Source organism: Neolamprologus brichardi, chromosome 18 (assembly GCF_056152115.1).
Source record: "Neolamprologus brichardi isolate AB-2024 chromosome 18, ASM5615211v1, whole genome shotgun sequence".
Taxonomy (NCBI): domain Eukaryota; kingdom Metazoa; phylum Chordata; class Actinopteri; order Cichliformes; family Cichlidae; genus Neolamprologus; species Neolamprologus brichardi.
The window spans coordinates 26030804-26051056 of record NC_142121.1 but is presented as its reverse complement, the minus strand read 5'-3'; the positions used below and the strand labels follow the sequence as shown (position 1 = coordinate 26051056).

At 41.7% G+C, this 20253-nt stretch overlaps 1 protein-coding gene across 1 annotated transcript in view; it reads left to right on the top strand.

Moving 5' to 3' along the window:
* The first annotated feature begins 9891 nt into the window (after positions 1–9891).
* LOC102791393 (3',5'-cyclic-AMP phosphodiesterase 4C) overlaps positions 9892–20253 on the top strand; it is a 37645-nt gene continuing 27283 nt past the window's right edge. Inside the window, exon 1 of the mRNA XM_087831443.1 lies at positions 9892–11009. Within this exon, the coding sequence (XP_087687569.1) occupies positions 10936–11009 (74 nt within the window). The 5' untranslated portion in view covers positions 9892–10935. The remainder of the gene's footprint in view (positions 11010–20253) is intronic.

Here is a 20253-nt window from a genome sequence, read left to right as displayed (position 1 = left end):
AAAGAGGAGGGATTACTCTGGACTTTTCAGAGGCTCTATTATCAGGATCTGATGTACAAAGACTACTGAGAGTTTGTCTGTGTAGGTTCTCAGTCATCCAGGTCATCGTAGTCAAAGGAGCTTGCAAAGAAAAGCGTCTGGACTTCTTTAAGTTACTTGAAGACGTTTCACCTCTCATCCGAGAGGCTTCTTCAGTTCTAAGGTCAAATGGTGGAGAGTCCCAGATATAAACCTGGTGGGAGTGTCCCCCCACAGAGGGACAAAAGGACCCCCTGATGATCCTCTAATCGCCTGAGCCAAGGTGTGGAACTGGGTGTGGGTCCCAATCAGCCAGAGTTTCGGGTGAGTTCATTGTGAAACCTGGCCCCACCTTATCATGCGATGGCCCCACCTTATCATGCGATGGCCCCACCTTATCATGCGATAAGGTTTCACAATGAACTCACCCGAAACTCTGGCTGATTGGGACCCACACCCAGTTCCACACCTTGGCTCAGGCGATTAGAGGATCATCAGGGGGTCCTTTTGTCCCTCTGTGGGGGGACACTCCCACCAGGTTTATATCTGGGACTCTCCACCATTTGACCTTAGAACTGAAGAAGCCTCTCGGATGAGAGGTGAAACGTCTTCAAGTAACTTAAGAAGTCCAGACGCTTTTCTTTGCAAGCTCCTTTGACTACTGAGAGTTAAGTGAGTCCCTGATATTTGAAGACAGCTGCAATGTTGAGATGGAGATATAAGAGAACAGAGCTGGGAACGTTGCTGCCAAGTTCTCATTGGGTGAATCCCATAGGCATCAACCTATTGATTTCCTGTTTCTTGAGAGCAGGCGCAGGTTCGTATCCTACCCGTGGCGGTTGTCGCATGTCTTCCCTGCTCTCGCTCCCTCTGCTTTCTTGACACTCTTTAGTGTACCCTTTCAAATAAAGCCATCTTCATCACACAGTTCAGCTTCTTCACCTCTTTTCAGCAAATTGTTCCGCTTCTTCAGCGGTTTTCGGAAGACGATTTCCACTATATGGCATTTACCCGGCATTTTCGCAGGAAATGCAACTTTTGTGAGACAGTATAGCTCACTAGAAATCTAGAAGGGAACACAAACATGTTCAGTGTTGTTGAAAAGTATAGCCAACAAAATTGGAAAATGTATTATTGTAATGGCAACGAGGACAGCAGGTTATTGGGGTCGGATGTGGCTCAGGAGGTGAAATGATTCATTCATTAATCCCTGGCTTCTTCCGTTGGCATGTCAATTCGTCCTTTTCATGCCGAACCACAAAAAACCCTCCGCTTAATGCAGTGTATCCATCTCTCTGTGTGTGTGCGTGCGTGTGTTTGTGTGATAGGAATAGCGATGTATGTACTGAGTAGAAAAAGTACTTTATGATGTTTGCATGTGGATCGATGAGTGGCCTATCATGCGAAACACTTTCAGTGGTCAATAAGAGCACTACATAAATGCATTCTGTGGGTCATCTCCGGTAACAGTTCTCAGTATTACAGTCACATTTGGATACTATTGATTGCAGCACGAGACTTTGCAAGCTGGAAAAGATACTCATTGTTTTCTGGTAAATTGAATTCTTTTGACACATATTATGCAACTATAAAAGGTCATAAGTTTTGTTTTTTTGACTTTATAGCATGCTCTGCTGCAACAACACACACTGTGTTTCATGTGTTTGTGTAACTGTCAACTGATCAAACATGACCTTTTCATGTAGGAGGTCAGGTCAGCTTATAGTCAGTCTTAGGCCATAACACGTCCCATCAAAGGTGCTCTAGAACTTCACTGTGAACTTCTCACCACTTCTTGACTCACTCTCCTGCAGACCCTACCACTGCGCTGCAATCCCCACCCAGCGGGTAGAGCCTGGGGAAGTTGCACACAGTTGCTGCACACTCTCCTGCCAAAGACACTCTTTCAAAAGAGAATCTTAATGTCAAGATTTATACTTCCTGGTTAAGTAGCTTTAACTGCTTTTTCACTGACAGATATTTTATTCACAATTGAACAATATGGCAAATATATAAACTGAGAAGCTGTACTGCTTTTAACAAAAATATTAGCTCATTTTGGAATTTCATTCCAACAGCACATCTAAAAACATTGGAACGAGGGCAACAATCGGGTGGAGAAACATTTTACAGCTAATGAGGTTAACTGGCAGCAGGTCAGTGACATGACTGGGTTTAAAAAGAGCATCCTAGACAGGCAGAGGTTCACCAAGCTGCAAAAAACTCTGTCTACAAATTGTGGAACAACTGCAGAATTATGATCGTCAGCGTAAAATAGCAAAGACTTTGAATCATCATCTGCAGTACATAATGTCCTCAAAAGATTCAGAAAATTGTTAGAAATCTCTTTGTGCAGGGGACAAGGCTGAAAATCAATATTGGATGGCTATGATCTTTTGGCTCTCGGGCGGCACTGCATTAAAAACAGGAACAATTCTGTCATGGAACTGTGAGCGCAGTTCACCGTGCCATCCGCAAATGCAGGTTAAAGCTCTATCGTGAAGAGAAGAAGCCGTAATTGGACACGATCCACGAACGCTGCTGTCTTCTCTGAGCCGAAGCTTGTTTAAAACGGACTGAAACAAAGTGAAAAACTGTTCTGTGGTCAGACGAATCAAAATGTGAAATTCTTTTTGAAAAACCCAGACACCACATCTCATAGACGAAAGAGCCGAGGGACCGTCCAGCATGTTATCAGCGCTCGGTTCCAAATCCTGCACTTTGAACAGTGCTTAACAGTTTCCAGATGTGCAAGCTGCCCATTCCATAGGCATGTGAGTGCATTAGTGCCCACAGACCATCAATGCTGAAAGGTATATACATCGCCCTGTCCCACATGTTTTCAAACACGTCGCTGCCATCAAATTCAAACATTTGATGCGCTTTCTGTGTTCTGTTAATACCTGTTTATGATATTTGCAAATCATTTCGTTCTCCTTTTATTTACATTTTACGCAGCATCCCGCCTTTTTCAGCATTGGGTTTGTAAATTAAAACTTTGGAAAAACACATCTTGCCAGCCTCTTTATGCACGTACGGGGCCCTAAAATGCCGAAAAAACCCTTCAGGTGCACTATAAACATCACATCTAGATTTATACTAACGGATTACTGCTATAACGCAGCACATAAAAAATAGGGGTAAGTACTGTGATGTTTCACTTTTATTTACTTCATAAATGTTTATATGACAGCAGGTATAAAGTAGCACGGCTACAAACATGACAGCAGGGATATCGAAGGACTAGAAAGCCTTTCATTATGTTCCCTTTCTTTGAAGAGAGCCATGTGCTCTCCTGTTTACCAGTTGGTAGTGCAGTTTTGATGGGATGCCAGAGAAAGTGTTTATAGAGAAGTCTTAGGATGCTTTATAGCTGACAATGCTGCAAATCTTAGGATAACCTTTCCCGTTTCCTTTCCTACATCATATACATCAAATTTGCATTAAATGACTCCAGGATGGACCTCAGCAGCTTGGGAGGGATGCAGCTTTTTATGAAACATCTGAGGAAGAATGTTCTCAAAAGACAAACCATTTCCTACCCGGAATAAAGCAGATGGTTTACAAACAAAGTGGATCTGGTGTGAGCCTTTTCTCCAAGTGTGTCATACTCGATGTCTGAAAGTGTCTGATGCACGCTTCCTGCTGGCAGCTGAGGCCTGAAAACCTGGAATTACAACGTCGCTCTGAAAGAGAAGGTTGTAAGCATGCTCTGTCCACAGCAGATGGGATCTCCAGATGGATGTTTGGAGACAGTGAGTCAGCGTAATGTTTTCTATGAGCCCTGTTTTTTCTGGGGGGGGGTTTGTTCTTTCTGTCTTTGGCATGCTTCATTGCGGGATAAACTTTCGGGTGAATCTCGTATCGAGAAACAAGCAGAAAGCCTTTTTCCAAACTAACAGTCATCCCATTCCAGACACTACTCAGTCTCAGTTATCATAGAAGCAGTCACATGAGAGGCTGCGAGTCTGAGCCACTCTTGAAAAGTTGTAAGCAAGCTTTATGCTGACAGAAGCATTCAGCTGATGGTGCTGTCTCGAGGTCTGATTCTGTAAAAAGGGGAATATCTCGAAACACACAAATGGCCTCAGTGTGAGGAACTCCACTCCAGATGTGCCTCAGGAATACTTAAATCTGAATCTGATTGGGCACTGGGTAGCTCTTAAGCCTCTGTGGCTCTGAGAGTTGATGACAACGATAACAGGCCCATAATTTGACTTTATTCATCTATTCATTTTGCTCTCATGATTGCACATCTCCAAGTGATATAGTATTATTTCCATATTCCTCACAGTCCTCTTGGCTCCGGCTGGCTGTGCTGTAGCTCCGTCCACTTGCAGAAACGCCAGAAATGTTTTGTTTCCGTGCTCGCTGATATCGTCGCTCTGAAAAAAACGAAATCGTGTTTGTGCTTTAGGCTGCTGCTGCTCAGCCTGGTTCCAGTGACTGCTTAAAAAAAAAACATGTTTCTTTGGATGTTAAATGTTAACTAAGTTTGGCTGGCGTGTGCTGAACATGTGGGGTACAGAGTTAATAAAGGTGTGCCTGGAGGTCGGGTTAATGAGCGAAGTGAGAGTGAACTGAGACAAAATGACAGTAAAACACATTCTGAGATGAGCTGCAAAAGATTATTTGTCTCATTTCTAGATATAAAGATGGATAAGCAGAAATAACAGCACCAAATTTAATGCAGTGCAGTGCTAATGAGTGTATGCACACACACACACATGCACACACACACAAAAGCTCTCAAGCAAACAATTTTTATTTCCTGTTTTCTCTAAACAGCTGTTGGTCATAGGTTCAGTCCTGTGTCAGATGTTCCAGCTCCCTAGGTTATTTTAGTTACTCTAGACAGCGCCGGTGTTTAGTTATGAGTCCTTAATCACAGGAGGACCTTTTCTCACTCTCCGGCAATAAACAGCGAGATTGGGTGAGGGAGAAGATGTTGTTGCCTCTGGTCACAGATAGAGAGTGCCATCGTGACAGCACCCATGCTCTCTATAGCTTTTATCTACCTCTGCTTTTTATAGTCAGAGGCACTTCATGTGATCCTTCCTGGTGCGCTCAGAGCATGAGAAAGGCAAAGAAGCTGTCTCTGAGGAAATAGGCAACTTCACAACAGATAGCACATCAGGGAGTGCGGGGGGGGGGGGGAGCCTGAGTATGCAAACTTGGGAGTGAGAGTAAGTAAGGTGAGCTCGAAGGCCAAGCCAGGCGATGGCTTAATGTTTATACACAGGCGGAATTTGGAAAGGAAGTAATTATGAAGCACAGTTTGAAGTTGATGAACAATATGTTCCTTAGGGTTGCAAGGGAGAGAAGAGGGGGGAAGTAGAGGGATGGAAAGAGGGATAGGGGAGCAGAAGGAGGTAATCTGTCATGCTTCCACTCCCTGTAAATCAGACGTCCATATTTAGTTGGAAAGAGGGAAGGCCTAACAGTAATGTAAACAAAGCCTGGGGGAGGGAAGAAGGCAGGGAGAGTTTATCATCAACACTAATGTTTGAACGGCCAGCACGGCAGTCAGCATGGTCTTTAGGAAGAGACAACGGAGCTGATAGAGCACAACTGAAGGTAGAGAGGTAGCTTTGTCAATTTTCTTGTCTAGTCCATTTTAGATTTCGAAAACAGGTTTTTATTCTTGAGATCTCTGAGAGAATTTCGGAGCAATGATGAGCAGGCCCAGATCCTCACCCGTTTCATATGTCATGTCACACAAAAGTCTTTAAACAAACCTGACGACAACATTTTTCAAAGGGAGAGCGAGCAAAGAGGGAGCGATCGCTTGACCACTGACCATCTATCTATTCATCATGGACGACCTGTGCTCCGAGAGCTCCGAGGAAGAACAATCTGAAGTCGATGAGACCCCCCGGGAACAAAAGCTGTCCCGGCTTCCCGTCATTCAGCTCATGTCCAGGACCATAGGGGGTTCCACGGGAGGATCTCCAAAGGTTTCACCCAAGGATTCGCCGCGCGGGTCTCCTCGAAATTCCCCGCTGCTCTTCAGGAAGCTGCTGATGAACCGCAGCATCAACCTCCAGAGGCGCCGCTTCACCCTGGCCCACACCCCCAGGTAGAGTTTATGGCTGCAGCCAAGATGATATAGATGACAGTTGTTGCACTTTGCATTATTCTCACTCAAAATAATGTAAAAAAAAAAAAAAGCTTATTTTTCTGCAGATTTTGAAGATGTGTTAATATTATGCAAGTTCTGCTCCAAATCCACCAACTAGGATTCTTCTCATTTAAAAGCCATCTATTCTTATCGAATGTTCACATGGATGATGCATATGGAGGGGGGTGGGGGGCTATGTAAGAGTTGTTTGGTGCTCTTTGCTGTTCCTATTGGTATTTGGTGAAGAAGAACAGCCTTATGACTTATCTTTACTCCACTCGGTTGGAGATGTTGATGCGTTCAAGTGTATTTTTGTCCAAGTGTTTCACACCACAAAAATGGTTGCCCTGAAGCTTATCTTATTAAAGTAAGACTGACCACAAGATGTTCTTATATTCATGCGTTTCAGTCATGCCTGCTCTCCTCTGCCAGGATAAAACTAGCCTTTTTTTGGTAAGATCTAATCCAAATTTTGTTCTCATAATGTGCTAAAGTTTCATTTCCATAAATAGACCTGCCCTTATTTACTGACTGCACATAGGTGCATGGTTCCTGCTTGTGTTTAGCTTTTTCTTCTTTCTATGAAATCTGCTAATTATAGAATTCATTCACAGCGTAGCTGCTGATGAGCATTCAGTTTATATTAAGAAACGCTTTTCCAAACCCGCTGTCAGCTTTAGTGCTGAATTACCTGCAGCCAGGAGTGTTTTTCCTAAGCTTTGTTCACCTTTTGCTTTCCATCATGTCAGTAAACACAGCTCAGCGACATCCGTGTTGTCACAGGATCAGCAGTTTGTTGTTCCACTTGTTAAGGACACGCTTCTTTCTTTCAGCAACGTCTTCTTGTTTAACAGCCGCACTTTTTAATCGCTGCACTCGCTGCGAAAGCACACCTCAAACAACTGGATATTTCCTGCCGAGTTTTAAACACCTTAAATTTATTCTTCCGTTGCAGCTGTCATAAATCTCTTTGGAAACAACGCAGCAGTCTCTCTATCAGGCAGCGCTGCTCTGGTACCTGTGGATAGCTTTAGTTTTATGATCCGTTATTGAATCACGTCAGGCTCATGATTTTATTCTTTTCAGTGCAATTTAAACATTTACCTAGTCCCCCAATTAGATTGCATTTGACAATAACTTCTCGAGATAGGGAGAATAAACAGGACTCTGACGGGACTGTGTATTTCTCTTCCCTCACACCTGTTCGTGTCCTCAAAAGAAGAGCCTGTTGTGGAAAATTGTAAAGCACTTTAAAAAGCAAATGTCTCCAGTGTGTACTCTGAGCATATAAACACTCAGATGTAGGCACCATGCAAATCGGCGCTGTTGCACGGTGTCTCCAGCTTGTTGCACCGATGTCAGGCACATCAACCTCAGTGAAATCAGATTAAAAGCTCGAGAGAAACTCTAGCTGGTGCTGTAAATTCCTGCCTTACTTTTATTGGCAGGAGCATTCCTACGAGAGCCGCGTGCCCTGTAGGAAATCTAAACATGCAGCATTTAAACGGTGGTGTATTTGACATTGGTGGATATGTTTCTATTTCAGAGTTTATTGTAAACTGTTTAATTGAGCTCGGGGTGTCTGTTAAAAATCTAAATATTAGAGGAAAAGAAGTCAAGTGGACTTCAAGGCTCAGTCGTGATTGTCAGATATCTGGAGGGCAGCGCAGATACTCAGCATGTCAGGCTTTGTTTTACACAGCTCTGAGGCCAGGCCATTGAGGAAGTTTCCGCCTGCAGTGTCACAGCTCAAATAAATGGATGGACATGAGTTATTGCAGGATGACTGGCAAGCAGGAAGAATTAAACAAACTGGGGGTCCGGCGGAAAATTAATGTCGCAGGCCGCTCAAATATAGAACGTGCGCGCAAATTTATTTTCACTTTGTGTCTAAGTTGATGAAGTCTCTTTTTCCCCTCCAGAGACACCGAGTCAAAAGGATTTTTTTTTTCCACGAAAAACTTTTAAACATTCAATAAACTTTTTTTTCAAGCCAGCTCTGTAATGACAGTTTTTTTTTCCATTCAGTGTTTCAGTCACGTTATCAGAATGGAAATAAAAACTGTCCAGAAAACACAAACACGCAAATTATTGCTTTATTTATTGGATGCATTCATTTCTCGAGCAATGTAATCAGTCAGGGGTTTTTAAAATAAATAAAGCAGCGTTATTATTTGCAACTAAAGTGGTTACAGTTTGCAGATCGTCGACTGTATTTCTTTTTAGAGAAGTGGCTGTGTAGACAGGTGACAAATTAAAGGGGGAAAAACCCAACAAACTAAATCCTAGCAAGGTGTTGTGCCACCATGATCTGCAAGAGCACTGTTCAAGTCTCTGGAACTGATCCCTCCTTCGGTGCTTTGTTTTGATGATAATACTGGAAAGCTTTGAACTTTCCCACAGGTGCTAAACTGCACAGATCCGGTGTGAAGGGAATAGGATGTGATTGTTTTCATGCTCCCTCAAGCCCTGCAGATGAGAGCACTTTCATAATGGAAGAGATTACTCCTCTCAGAATACACATTTTCATTTGTCACCCATTTATAGGTGATGATCCTGACTTATTCCTTTCAATTTGAGCCACTGAAGTAATAATCCTGGGTCACTACTTCCATTAAAACATGGGTACATTGTTTATTTAAACCTTGAGCTTCTGCATATGGGTCATCTGCTCAACGCAGTGAGCTGCGCTCGCAGCCTCGACAGAGGTGTATGTTAAAATAGCAGAAGAAAAACGTGTGGCGACGCTGAGGATCCTCAACATGCATTTCCCCTTCTCTTCCACTAGAGGACATTAAGTTGTGAGATGCAGGCAGAGAGCCTCTCCGGAGGATGCATTTGTGTTTCTCTGATGGATCTGAGTCAGGGAAAGAGACATTTCCTTTGCTGGAGTTTGACTCTGTGGGGACTCAAATATTTTTAGGGGGGAAATGAGATGAAAAATGTTTTTCTAGCCTGATGCTGTTGAGAAATGTTGTTACTGGATCAGAGAAATTTTCTTTTCTTTCTTTCCTTTCAGTCTTGGACTGATAAGTATTAAGAGTAATGGATGGATTACAAACAGTCTTAAGTTTATCGATGTTCCAGCAGAAGGTTTAGCAGCTTGTAGTTGTTTAAGTTTTGCCTTTTGATTGTTTCTTTGTTTCTGAGAACTCTTCACTTCCAAGTCGCTTCTTAGTTAATTAGTTATTGGAGTAATGACCCCAAAACTGTTTTCCTTCTCATTAGGAAATATTTCCTCTTTTACTAGAAAACTTCTCTGAAATATTTCCACAATTACATGTTTCACTGTACCCCCCCCCCCCCCCCAAATAAATAAATAAAATTAAATAAATAAAAAAAGATGGATTTATATTTATGATTTTAAAATCATAAAAGCTCAATATTGGAAAAGGAAACCCATTTTTTAGTTGTTGTTGTTTTTTTCACAAAAAGAAAAATGATGCACTCTTAAAATTCTTCTTTTTCACTTTAAAACATAAAAAAATACATTTTTAACACAAAGTACCTTTAATATTCGTCCACTTTCTCAGGCAGTGACCATCATTGTCCACACCCTCTCTCTTTGTGCAAGTTGCTCTCACTCACTCTCTCCCTCTTTACCACGCAGCACCCTACCCACCTCTCTCTCTCTCTCCCTCCCTCTCTCCCTCTCTCTCTCTCTCTCTCAGTGGAGACAGTGTTGTTGTTTGTTGTTTTAAGCCCCGGTTTGGTCCCACCACTCTCAGGAGAGAAGAGAAGAGAGAGCAGAAGTCTGTTATGGCCCGCTGACTGGGACTACATGGGACAGCCCACTCCAGGGAGCATCTGATGGGATTATAACACTCTTTCCAGCTTTTTTCTTTCTTCCTCCTGCTCAGAATAACTCTGCTAATTCTGTTGGTAGTCCACTTTCACAGAGGCAAAACTGTGTTGAGGTTGTCGGACCTGACTTTTAAAGATAAAGAATGCCTGGAGGTTGTTGGTGAGGAATTCGGCTTTGACAGTTAGAAGCTCACTTGGACGAATTCAAGCTTGGTGTTTCCTATTTAGGAGTATGAAAGAGAGAGAGAGAAAAAATACAAGAGAAGCGTTTATCTTGGCACATCTGTGGTGAGCCGAAAGGAGAACCAGTGAGGAATTAGTCCCAGATGAGCACTGACAGCTGACACCATCCTCAGTTTCATTAGATTTGTTTCGGCCCCATACTTTCACATACAGTGAGGCGATATGCTAACTCGCTGTGCGATAGGTCTTTAACAGCCAAGACTCTTTGCCTTTTTAGGCTGTTCACGTGCACACACTCTGAGCTGAACCTTTCTGATTTTCCTTCCAAACAAATGGACATATCTGTACAGCTGGGACCCAAACCAGAACAGCCAGTCAGTTTTTTATTTCTTATGCACTTTGGTTCATGGATTTTGCACTGAGGTGGAAGTGAATCATTTTTAATAGTTAGGTTTTATGTGATAAACGCAGACTCAACAGGCCTGGCTTATTGTTGCTCTCACTCCCATTCTTGCTCCTGTCAGGTGCAGCTGATGAGTTTTGCTGTTTTGCATGTTGCAGTTGTTTTGCATTCGTCCTTCTTGGATCTGTTTTTCCTGCTCCGTCCCGTCAAGGGAACCTGCCTCCCGATGCCATAACTTGTGACGACAGTCAACATAAAGGAATTTGTGCAGACTCTCTTTCTGATTCCGGACAGTATGGGGGCTTCGCTCGAACGGCAGAAGTTATTTTTCTTTATTGACGCAGAAGCTGGTGCTTTGACGATTCTCTAAACTCAGCCAAACTTTTTTTTTGAACCCGCCAATAAAATGATGAACAAGGATTCTCGCTTTCCAAGGAAGATGCACAGCAACTTCTCCACCCGCAGGCACTCATGCATTGGGTATGTATCCAGTTGAGCGTCAGGGGTACTGTGATTGCGACGATCTTTACTGATGGGCAGTGAAGGCAACACGAGTTTGCAGACATTTAGGAAATATTGGAAGCTGGCTTGTTTCTGTTTCTGGCTGTATATAAAACACAAGCTGATGGGTAACAATTAGACACCTCGTCTAATTGTTAGACGAAGTGTCTAATTGTTTGACGAGGTGTCTAATTGACACCTCGTCTCTGTCATCGCATCATATTGATTTGATCATCTGCTCGTTCTTTGTTGTGTATTTTTTTCCAGTAAAATATATTTGACTCAGTGCATGTAATGCTGAATCTGCACCTGTGTGCTGTTTAAAACTCTGGATTAACTTAAATCCAGTCTAATGCCCGTTAAAACTAACGCAAGTGGTTGTGTGTGTGCCAGAGCCAGGGGCTGTTGCTGTTGGGGTGCAGGCCTTGGGTGGCATGCTGGATCAATGTCTATGTTCTCTGACGTCTCTCTTTGTCGGGGGACTCAAGCCAAGCTGTGCTGTCTGCTTTAGGCCTGGTGTCATCATCATGCGGTGCAGGACTTTTATGTTTTATAAGAGCAATGTCCATACGAGTGGCAGATGTGGGAGACAACATCTGTGTTTTTATGTAGTCCTTTAAATAATCTGTCAAATCTTACAGTACAATCGTGATAACTTGCTGGGGAGACTGATGACGCGAACACCTGGCGTAATTGGAGATGTGCGTAATCGGGAAAAATGTCAGATCTACTAAATCTGTGAAAAAGACCACGGAGGACACTTTGTTTCAATTTACAGACATAAAAAAACAAAAGAAAACAAAACAGAGATTTGAAATCGTTAAAATAAGAACTTTGATGCACACCGTGGGGAACCTGGGGACCTAAATGACTCCAGATGTAGTGGGGAGGGTTAATCTTCTTACTAAAAACACCCATTTTGGAGCTGTTGTGGACTTTTTTTACAGTGCAGTATGCAGTGCAGCAAACTTTTCTGAACTCTGGGCATAAGGCATGTGCCTCACGAGTGTCATCCGAACTCCTCCAGCTGTGAGCCTGTTTGGATCATATGAGGAGATCAAAGCAGGAGATTTAAGACCACAGCCAGAAATACAGAAGGACAGACGGGAACAGAACAAGCCTCTATTCTCTTATTACCTGATTTGTACATTGAACTTTCTGATTGAAGAAAAAAAAAAAGAAACCCTGAAAGCATTTAGGAAGTTTCTCTTTTTAAGCACAAGTAAAGACGGCGACAACTTTATTTATTGTGCGATAATGAGAAGAAGCCATTGCGACAGGAGTAATAGTTCTGAAATTAATTTAGATAGATATTTGAAATCTTTAGGAAAAATAATATCTCTGCCCTCTTGCCCCACACACACACGCACACACACACACACACACACACGCACACACACACACACACACACACACACACACACACACACACACACAGACAAAGGAGTCTGTGTTATCCAAATGTGACCATCACAATAATGACACTCTCATCGTCTTTTGTACTGACAGTACCAGGACACTATTCATCCCCCCCCCCCCCCCCCCCCCTTCACTCCTTATAACTTTCTCCACAACACACAACACATTTTTATGGCTTCTCTGGTCGTGTGTTGCATAAAAAAACCCTCATCATGTCGCTGCATTAAGCAAACATAGCCGGAGACGAGAGCTCTCAGACGGTATCATGAGAAGATAGTTTGAGGAGACGCCATTAATGTGAAGCAGGGAGTGATGGGGAGAGACATGGTGAGGTGAAAGTAAGAGATACAGCAGCAATGGCTGACCAAGTGGGAAAATAAATAATCTAAAGAAATGGGGGGGAAAGGCACAGAAGAGAGGGTGGTGAAGGAGCGATAGGGTGCTTGGGTGGAGATAGGGCGGCTTTTAGCACACAGATAACGAGTGCAGCAGTAGATTAAGAGAGACAGCGGGCTCCCAGGCTGAAAACACAATATAACGATGCTCTGTAGACATGCTTAGAAATGTTGGAAAGAATAAAAAGGAAAACAAAAAGTGCCATGTAAGGTCACTCAACCAAAGGTTAACAGTGTCAATGTCAGAGGTCCCAATATAGCTGCTCGTCCCCCCTCCACAACAAACACACGCCCAGATTAGTCAATAGGGCCTGTGTGAAGCTGCTCTGTGCGTCACTGCTGTACTCCATATTTTCAGCATGACTGATTTCCCCAATCGCCTCCAGAGCCTCATCGATTCCCGAGCAGCGGCCTGGGACAGCACTAACGCTGCCGAAACTCAGCACCAGCTGCTCTACTGTATTCACAGTGCGAGAGGACGTAACAGGCCTTTCTTTTATCCAAAGTTCAGAGAGGATCATTCGGCAAACAAAAAAAACCAAAAAATAAATAAATAAATAAAACAACTTACATGATTGTGTTCCAAGAGAAAGTTTAGATAATTACTAATGAATATTGGCATTTCTTAAAAAAAACACAAACTTTTTTTCCCAACACAATCTGTGTGTCGACAATACCAGGCCGAATGGTTTGCTACCACTAGAGGGGGAAACCGACTAAGTTATACCGAGACGTGCTGCAGAACGAGCGAGAGTTCAGTGAACGATTGGGAGCTGTGCGCATGGATTATAACTGTGTTTATAGGCTTTTTTAGTTCCACTAAACAGACTCCATGTTGTGATTGTGTAGTGATGCTGTATTCGCTACATTAGATTACGCATTGCTCTGTGTGACAAGCTTTTTTTCTTTCAAATTCACACTTTTACTAATTTTACTACTTTTATTTCTGAATCTCTAGATGAGTCGTTACACATCGAGGGCCATCGCGTTTATTCGTATTCAGTTTGAAGGTTTTAAGAGTCTAAAACACTGCCAGACAAAAAAACCCAAAACTGATCCTCACACGGACACTTTTTACTAAAAGGCTGCTTTCCAAACAAAGGTCAACTCTAACAGTGTAGTTACAGGATGATCGGCTGCATGATACCAAAGCTGAGTTTTTTTTTAGTTTCTAAAAAAAGTACATTTATTGTTCAGTGAGGTATTAATTTACTGTATGTATATGTGTAACTAGTTTTTTCACAAACCTTAGTGCAACAATTGTACCCACTACAGACATGGACGTATTTATTGAATATATGAGGGTCACATAGTCGGCCAGAGCGATGACACTATCCTTTCTGTCTGTTCAAAGACGTTTAGCTACACATTTAACGTTTGAAATGCGATGTTATTATTATTAAGAAAAAGAAGTGCATTTCCAACAATATGTTTCAGTCTTTCCACATCACATATAAATGCTGCTGTAGGAAATGAAAGAAATGTGTCAGCACGACTGTTTGGACTTAAACTGTAGGAAATAGATATGTAACTGTAGGAAATAGATATGTAACTGTAGGAAATAGATATATAAAGTTACAGGAGAGAGTTCTGGTAACTCATTGGTTGACTGACTTGTAATTAGAAAACTAAGAAAAGGTCTGTATCAGCAGAAAATGCTATAAAACGTGTGAAAATACAGTAAAAGTCCACATGTTTAAGCCCTCGTTTACATTTCCTGAAGCCATGGAGTGGGCCAGATTTGAGTCTTTAATGGGACAATTTTAATCCCCAGGGCTTAAGTTTGCCGTCCCTCTGTTAGGGCATATGCAAAGTCCCTTTTTTCTTATTTATTTATTTGTTTTTGGCAGAAATAAGATTATTTTTTTTCATACATTTTCCTATGTTTTTTATTCCATAATGACATCCTTGGTAAAGCAGTATTCACCTGAGTGTGCACACAAGCTTATTAATGTGAGTTTTGTGTGTATGCATTTCTGGGTTTTTCATATGTGTGCGTGTCTTTGTTTGCGCAAGTTTGTCATCCACCCAATCCTCAAATAAAATGAGCCTCAAAAGCAAGCCGTCGTGCTAGCAGATGGCAGCCTAATGAATCATGAGGTGACACACTAGCCTTTACTACAGTACACGGTGTAGCATGACGTTGACATCACAGAGACGCCGAAAGTTAAATATAGGCCACAAGCAACAGCCAAAGCCTGACACCTGGTGCTGCTTCTTTGTTACATGCTCAATATTTTTGATGACATTTAGCCTGTGAAGAAATAAGTTGAACTGTCTGTTTTTTGGGGAGGGGTTTTGTGTTTTTTGCGGGAAGGCGGTGGTGTCAGTTTTGCAGTTCAGGTAGCTGTGAAGATGCGTAATTGATACGTATTCAGCAGCATGTAACTCCTTTAAAGGAAGCAGTTACTTTTGTGAATATTCCTTCCTGGTGATCCTGTTACATGCCGTGTGTGTATGTTTGTGTGCAGCTGCTTTAATAACACTGCTAAACTTTGCTGTGCCAATCTCAGTCAACACATTTAATTTACGACAAAAAAGTGTATAAAAGCTTTATTTAGAACATTTCCACTTGATTTGACATGAAGTCTGGGTGTGAAGGTGTGTTCACACCCAGATGTTCTGCACCGGCAAATTTAGGAGGACAGCATGTGACGTCTAACATCTTTGTGATGCGATCAGTGCAGGTTACTTACAGAGCATTTCCTTGCTTCTACAGCGCAAGATATAGAAGAACAAACTGTTTGCAACCATCGTGGCATCTGTTTTAATTTTGTTGGAATGAGATCATGATAAGCATTGAGCAATGAGAGGGCATTACTTAATTGCTTTAAACTCTGTTTTTGGAAACAATGTGGCTTCCACACATACCCACATTTTCAATTTGAAGGTCATTTTTCACTTGATTGAAGCTTCAATCGCCTATTTGGACGAGATGTTATGCAGGTGTGTAGATCTGTCATCTCTGGATGACAAAGACAAATAAAATGTACATTTTTTGGAGAAATGTGTCCAACAGATTCTGCAATTTAAATATGTCCTTTTTTGCATTTTTTTAAATAAATATTTTGGGTTTTTTCATTTAAACATCTGGTTAGTTTTAGCTACTTTTACAAATCAGAGACGGTGTGTTCGCTGACAGTCGGCTACTTTGACACACAGTACTCCTCGATGACTTCAAAACAGCTCGTTATTCAAGAATGTTAACCATTCGTTCGTGCGTCCAACACATGATGTCATGAGGCTTGCTTTGCAAATAGTGGACTATTAAATCCACCACTGAAAGTTCAGCCAGAATCTATCATTTTGTGAGTTCCAAAAGTGACCTTGTAACATCGATTCGGCCTTGGCATCCAAGCGCTTCGGAGCTCGACTCTCTTAAGTGGGGAAGTGAAGACACTGAGCAGAACCAAACATTTAATGTCTGTCTTTCTTCAGACATCAAGTCTCTTCCACCACCAGTGACGCAGATTCATGAAACACTCTGAAATCCTCTGGTATGCTGCCAACCAGCAAGTGTGTGTGTGTGTGTGTGTGTCTGTGTGTTCATGTCCACTCTAGATTACAAAGAACAATGCTCTTGCACCGTGTTGTATAAGCACTTTCAATTCTTCTAACCGCACATGAAAACAATTTTCCTGTCATGAAAACGTGTCAGAAAGTGCAGAGCCTGTAAAGTTTAATTCATAGTACATAGTCTCCTCCCTTTGCATCAGGACACTGTTCATCCCACAGGGGATCGAGTCTTCCCTTTCAAAAGCCTGGCTTGGACGCTAGTACAATATTTGTAGTGTATAAATTCACAAAGAATATTTGTGAATACAAGCAGGAAACTAGACTTCGATTTAGTGACTCCTTCATCAAATAATGATGGATCTGATTCTAATACTCTTCCACAGTCGTTCCTGCTCACGGCTAAATTTGAATTCACCGTAGTCGGTGTGATTGGATTTATAAGCTGTGACCGTTCCTAGTTCAGTCTCGCCGCAGCTGTAATGCAAAGCAGTATTGTATGTCTGTTCAGATTGTGGTTACGATTGGTCCTTTTTGTGTGCACCTCTTCAGATTTCCTTAAATGGAAGTTTTTCTTGACTACCGCAGACACAGTACCTTTGTATTATAGTAAAGGGTCATATCAAATACTTTGACTGAGCAAACACTGCAGTTGTAATTTGTCTGTGCTGTGTGTGTCTCAACCAATGGAAATATAAAGTTGTAATATAAAACCAAGGAAACGACCTTTCTGCATTTAGGGTAATAAGATTTTCATATGTATGTAGCAGAGCAGTGGTCCTGTGATGTTTTAAACCCTCTGGCCTCTGAAAGGAGCCTGGTTCATATTAAAGGAAACTATTGAGTCTATATTGTGATACTTTTATTTCCTTGCATTTTCTTTTCCATCCTCACCTATTGTCTCCGTGCTAACGGTTGTGAATTCCATGATGATGAAGTGATGCTATTGATTGATTTGCCAATTTAATTGAAGCATATCATAGCGCAGAATGAAGCACAACGCCATTTATGGACATGTGTTTTGTGTAGCTTGACAGTAAGTCGTCATTCCTCGGGTCATTCTATGTCTGTCGGGCTTTTCGCTCGTCCTGGTTGTAACTATGAGTTTTTTTGCTCACGATTCTTGCGTTTTAAACAACAACGTTATAGGCACACAAACACATTTCTGATTTCTAGCTAGCAGCAGGTGGTTTTGCAAAGATTCAAGTAGCTTGAAGATGCTATCAGCAGTGTCTGTTATCACACTTTTTAATAGGTCCCGATGGCTTGTTTTAAATTTAAATATTGACAAAAAAAAAAGATTGACATAATTTCATTAACATGAATTCATCCTAAGCTTAAAATAGCTTCTTTTGGTCATTTAGCTTACGTGCTTTCATTGAACTTAACAATGCAGTGCTGTCTTGTGCAACACCGACTGTGGTTATTCAACTTTAAAATTTCATAAACAGAATGAGCAGGTGACCAATAGTGTAAACTAACCTAAGGCTGGGGGCTGCACAGTGGGGAAATGTTACACAGGTGCGTATGCAACAAGCATATACACGGTGTGCAGCATTGTGAAAAGGGATTTTCTGAATGTCTTGACACAATGCCACAACCTTGCAGGGGTGGATAGCCCAGAAAATTCAGCCCAAGGTCAGATTGTGTAATCCTCAGAGAACCTTTAAAAAATGACAACTTTGACCAACATTTCAGGCTCTTCAGTTAGCATGTTACATGTTAAAGTTCATGACAGCATGATTAGAAAAACACAGAACAAGTGTGCCTTGTTTGGAAAGGCTACCAGGAGAAAGTTGGCATATTTGTGCAAACTACAAGACTTCTGGAACAATGTCCTTTGGACAGATTAAGCCATAATGCACAATGTAGTATTTGACAAAAACTAAACACAGCATATCAGCACAAACATACCAACTGTCAGGCACGGTGGTGGAGGGGTGATGATTTGGGCTCATTTTGCAGACCTGGGCACTTTGCAATCACTGAGGCAACCATGAATTCCTCGATATAAGTATTCTAGACTCAAATGTGATGCCATCTCTCTGTGAGCTCAAGCTTAGCTGAATTGGGTTCCACAGCAGGACAATAATCCAGAGCACAAGTGGTACAACAGAATGGCTAAAAGAGAAAAGAGTTGAGATGGACCTCAACCGGATTAAAATGCTGTGGTGGGATCTTAAGTGAGCTGTGCAAACCTCCATGAACTGAAACAGCAAAAAAAAAGTGGGTCAAATTATTGGTGTGGAGGAATTTGATGAAGTCATATAGAAATTATTGCAGATAAATGTGACACTGAATCATGGGGTGTACTAAGGTTTTAAAAGGAGTGCATAGATTCCTGTGAAGACTTCCTTTTTCACATGAGTGCTGCAAACAGTACAGTTTAATAGTATTAATACTACAAGCATATAGTGAATGATAAGCTCCTTGGTTTACAAATAACATATGTTGAGTAATTAGGTGGATATGCTAAGAACTGCAGTTTGTGTTAGAGCAGATTAGAGGCTGATCGATTTATCAGCGGAACGACGTTATCAGCAAATATTCTCTATTTGTTTATCTATTTTTTTATTTATTATGGCTCATAAATGCAAATGTAATGATTTATGGTATGACGATAACATCTTACGAGTGTTCATATTCTATAGTTTGTCCACCAGAGGGCACTCTGCAAAATTCCCTGTTGGCACCAACCTGCTGATCCAAGCAGAGTCGGCAGAACATAAATGAGTAAATGAAAAACTACACAAAACAACTCTGCTTTTGTTTTTTATGTCTGAAAAAACAGAAAATATCAGCGGATATATTGGAATATCAGATATTTAAATCACCAAATATCTGTATTGGTCCTAAATATCTTGTATCTGATAGGCTCTAGAGCAGATACACATGTTGTCCATGAATTGCTTCTACTTCTTTGCTTGCAGTTTTAGTTAGTTTAAAATATATATACTTATTAAAAAACACCACAGTTCATATCTTTAGGCTGCAATGTCCTATAGTCCAGCTTTAGCACCTGGTCAGTGGATACTATTACAATTAAAACTGATATTTAGTACCAAATGTTCTCTAAATTGTAACAAGGAATTATCAAATTATTAAAAATTTTACAAAGCTGTTTGTCCTCAGTGAAAAACAACCACATTTAATCTGTCTCTGTCTCTAAAATAGCTGCCTCGTGTCTCATTTTGCTGATTTCTTCGTTTGGAGACAGAAAGTTAACCTAAGCTAAGGTTTCATATTTACTTTTCACATTTATGCTCTTCAAATACACAGTCTGTTTAGGTCATGGGTGACCTTGCGTGTGCCTAAGCCTGTGCATGAGTACATATTGTGTGTGTGTGTATGTGTGTGTGTATGTGTGTGTGTGCGTGTGTGTGTGTATGTGCTTGTGTGTGTGTTCTTCGTTCTCAGCAGTCTGTGTCCCAAGAGCTACTTATTGTAATACCGTATCACACTCATCCTGCCATCAATCTCTTTACCTAACACATACATGGCCTCCCCAACACACACACACACACTGTGCCCAATGAGAGAGTGCGATCCTGCAGTGGTATTAAGATTGCGTAAGAGAGTGAGCAGGAAGGGGTTAAAATGTCTATAACATTTAGGGAAGGCAGGGACCGTGCTGGCTCTTCTCCCGCCCCTTTTCTCAGCTCTGACCTCACTCTGAAACTTGCTCCCCTTTAAGTCTAATGCATACACACACACACACACGCAGGCACGCATGCACACACACACCTAGAGACACTTGTTGAGTCACATGCCTGCATACACACTTGTTCAGCAGTGCACACGCTCACTAACACACACATTTACACAACCAGCTTGTACAGCTCTGTGCACATTCTGTGGCACGTCTGAACAAAAAGTACACACACACACACACACGC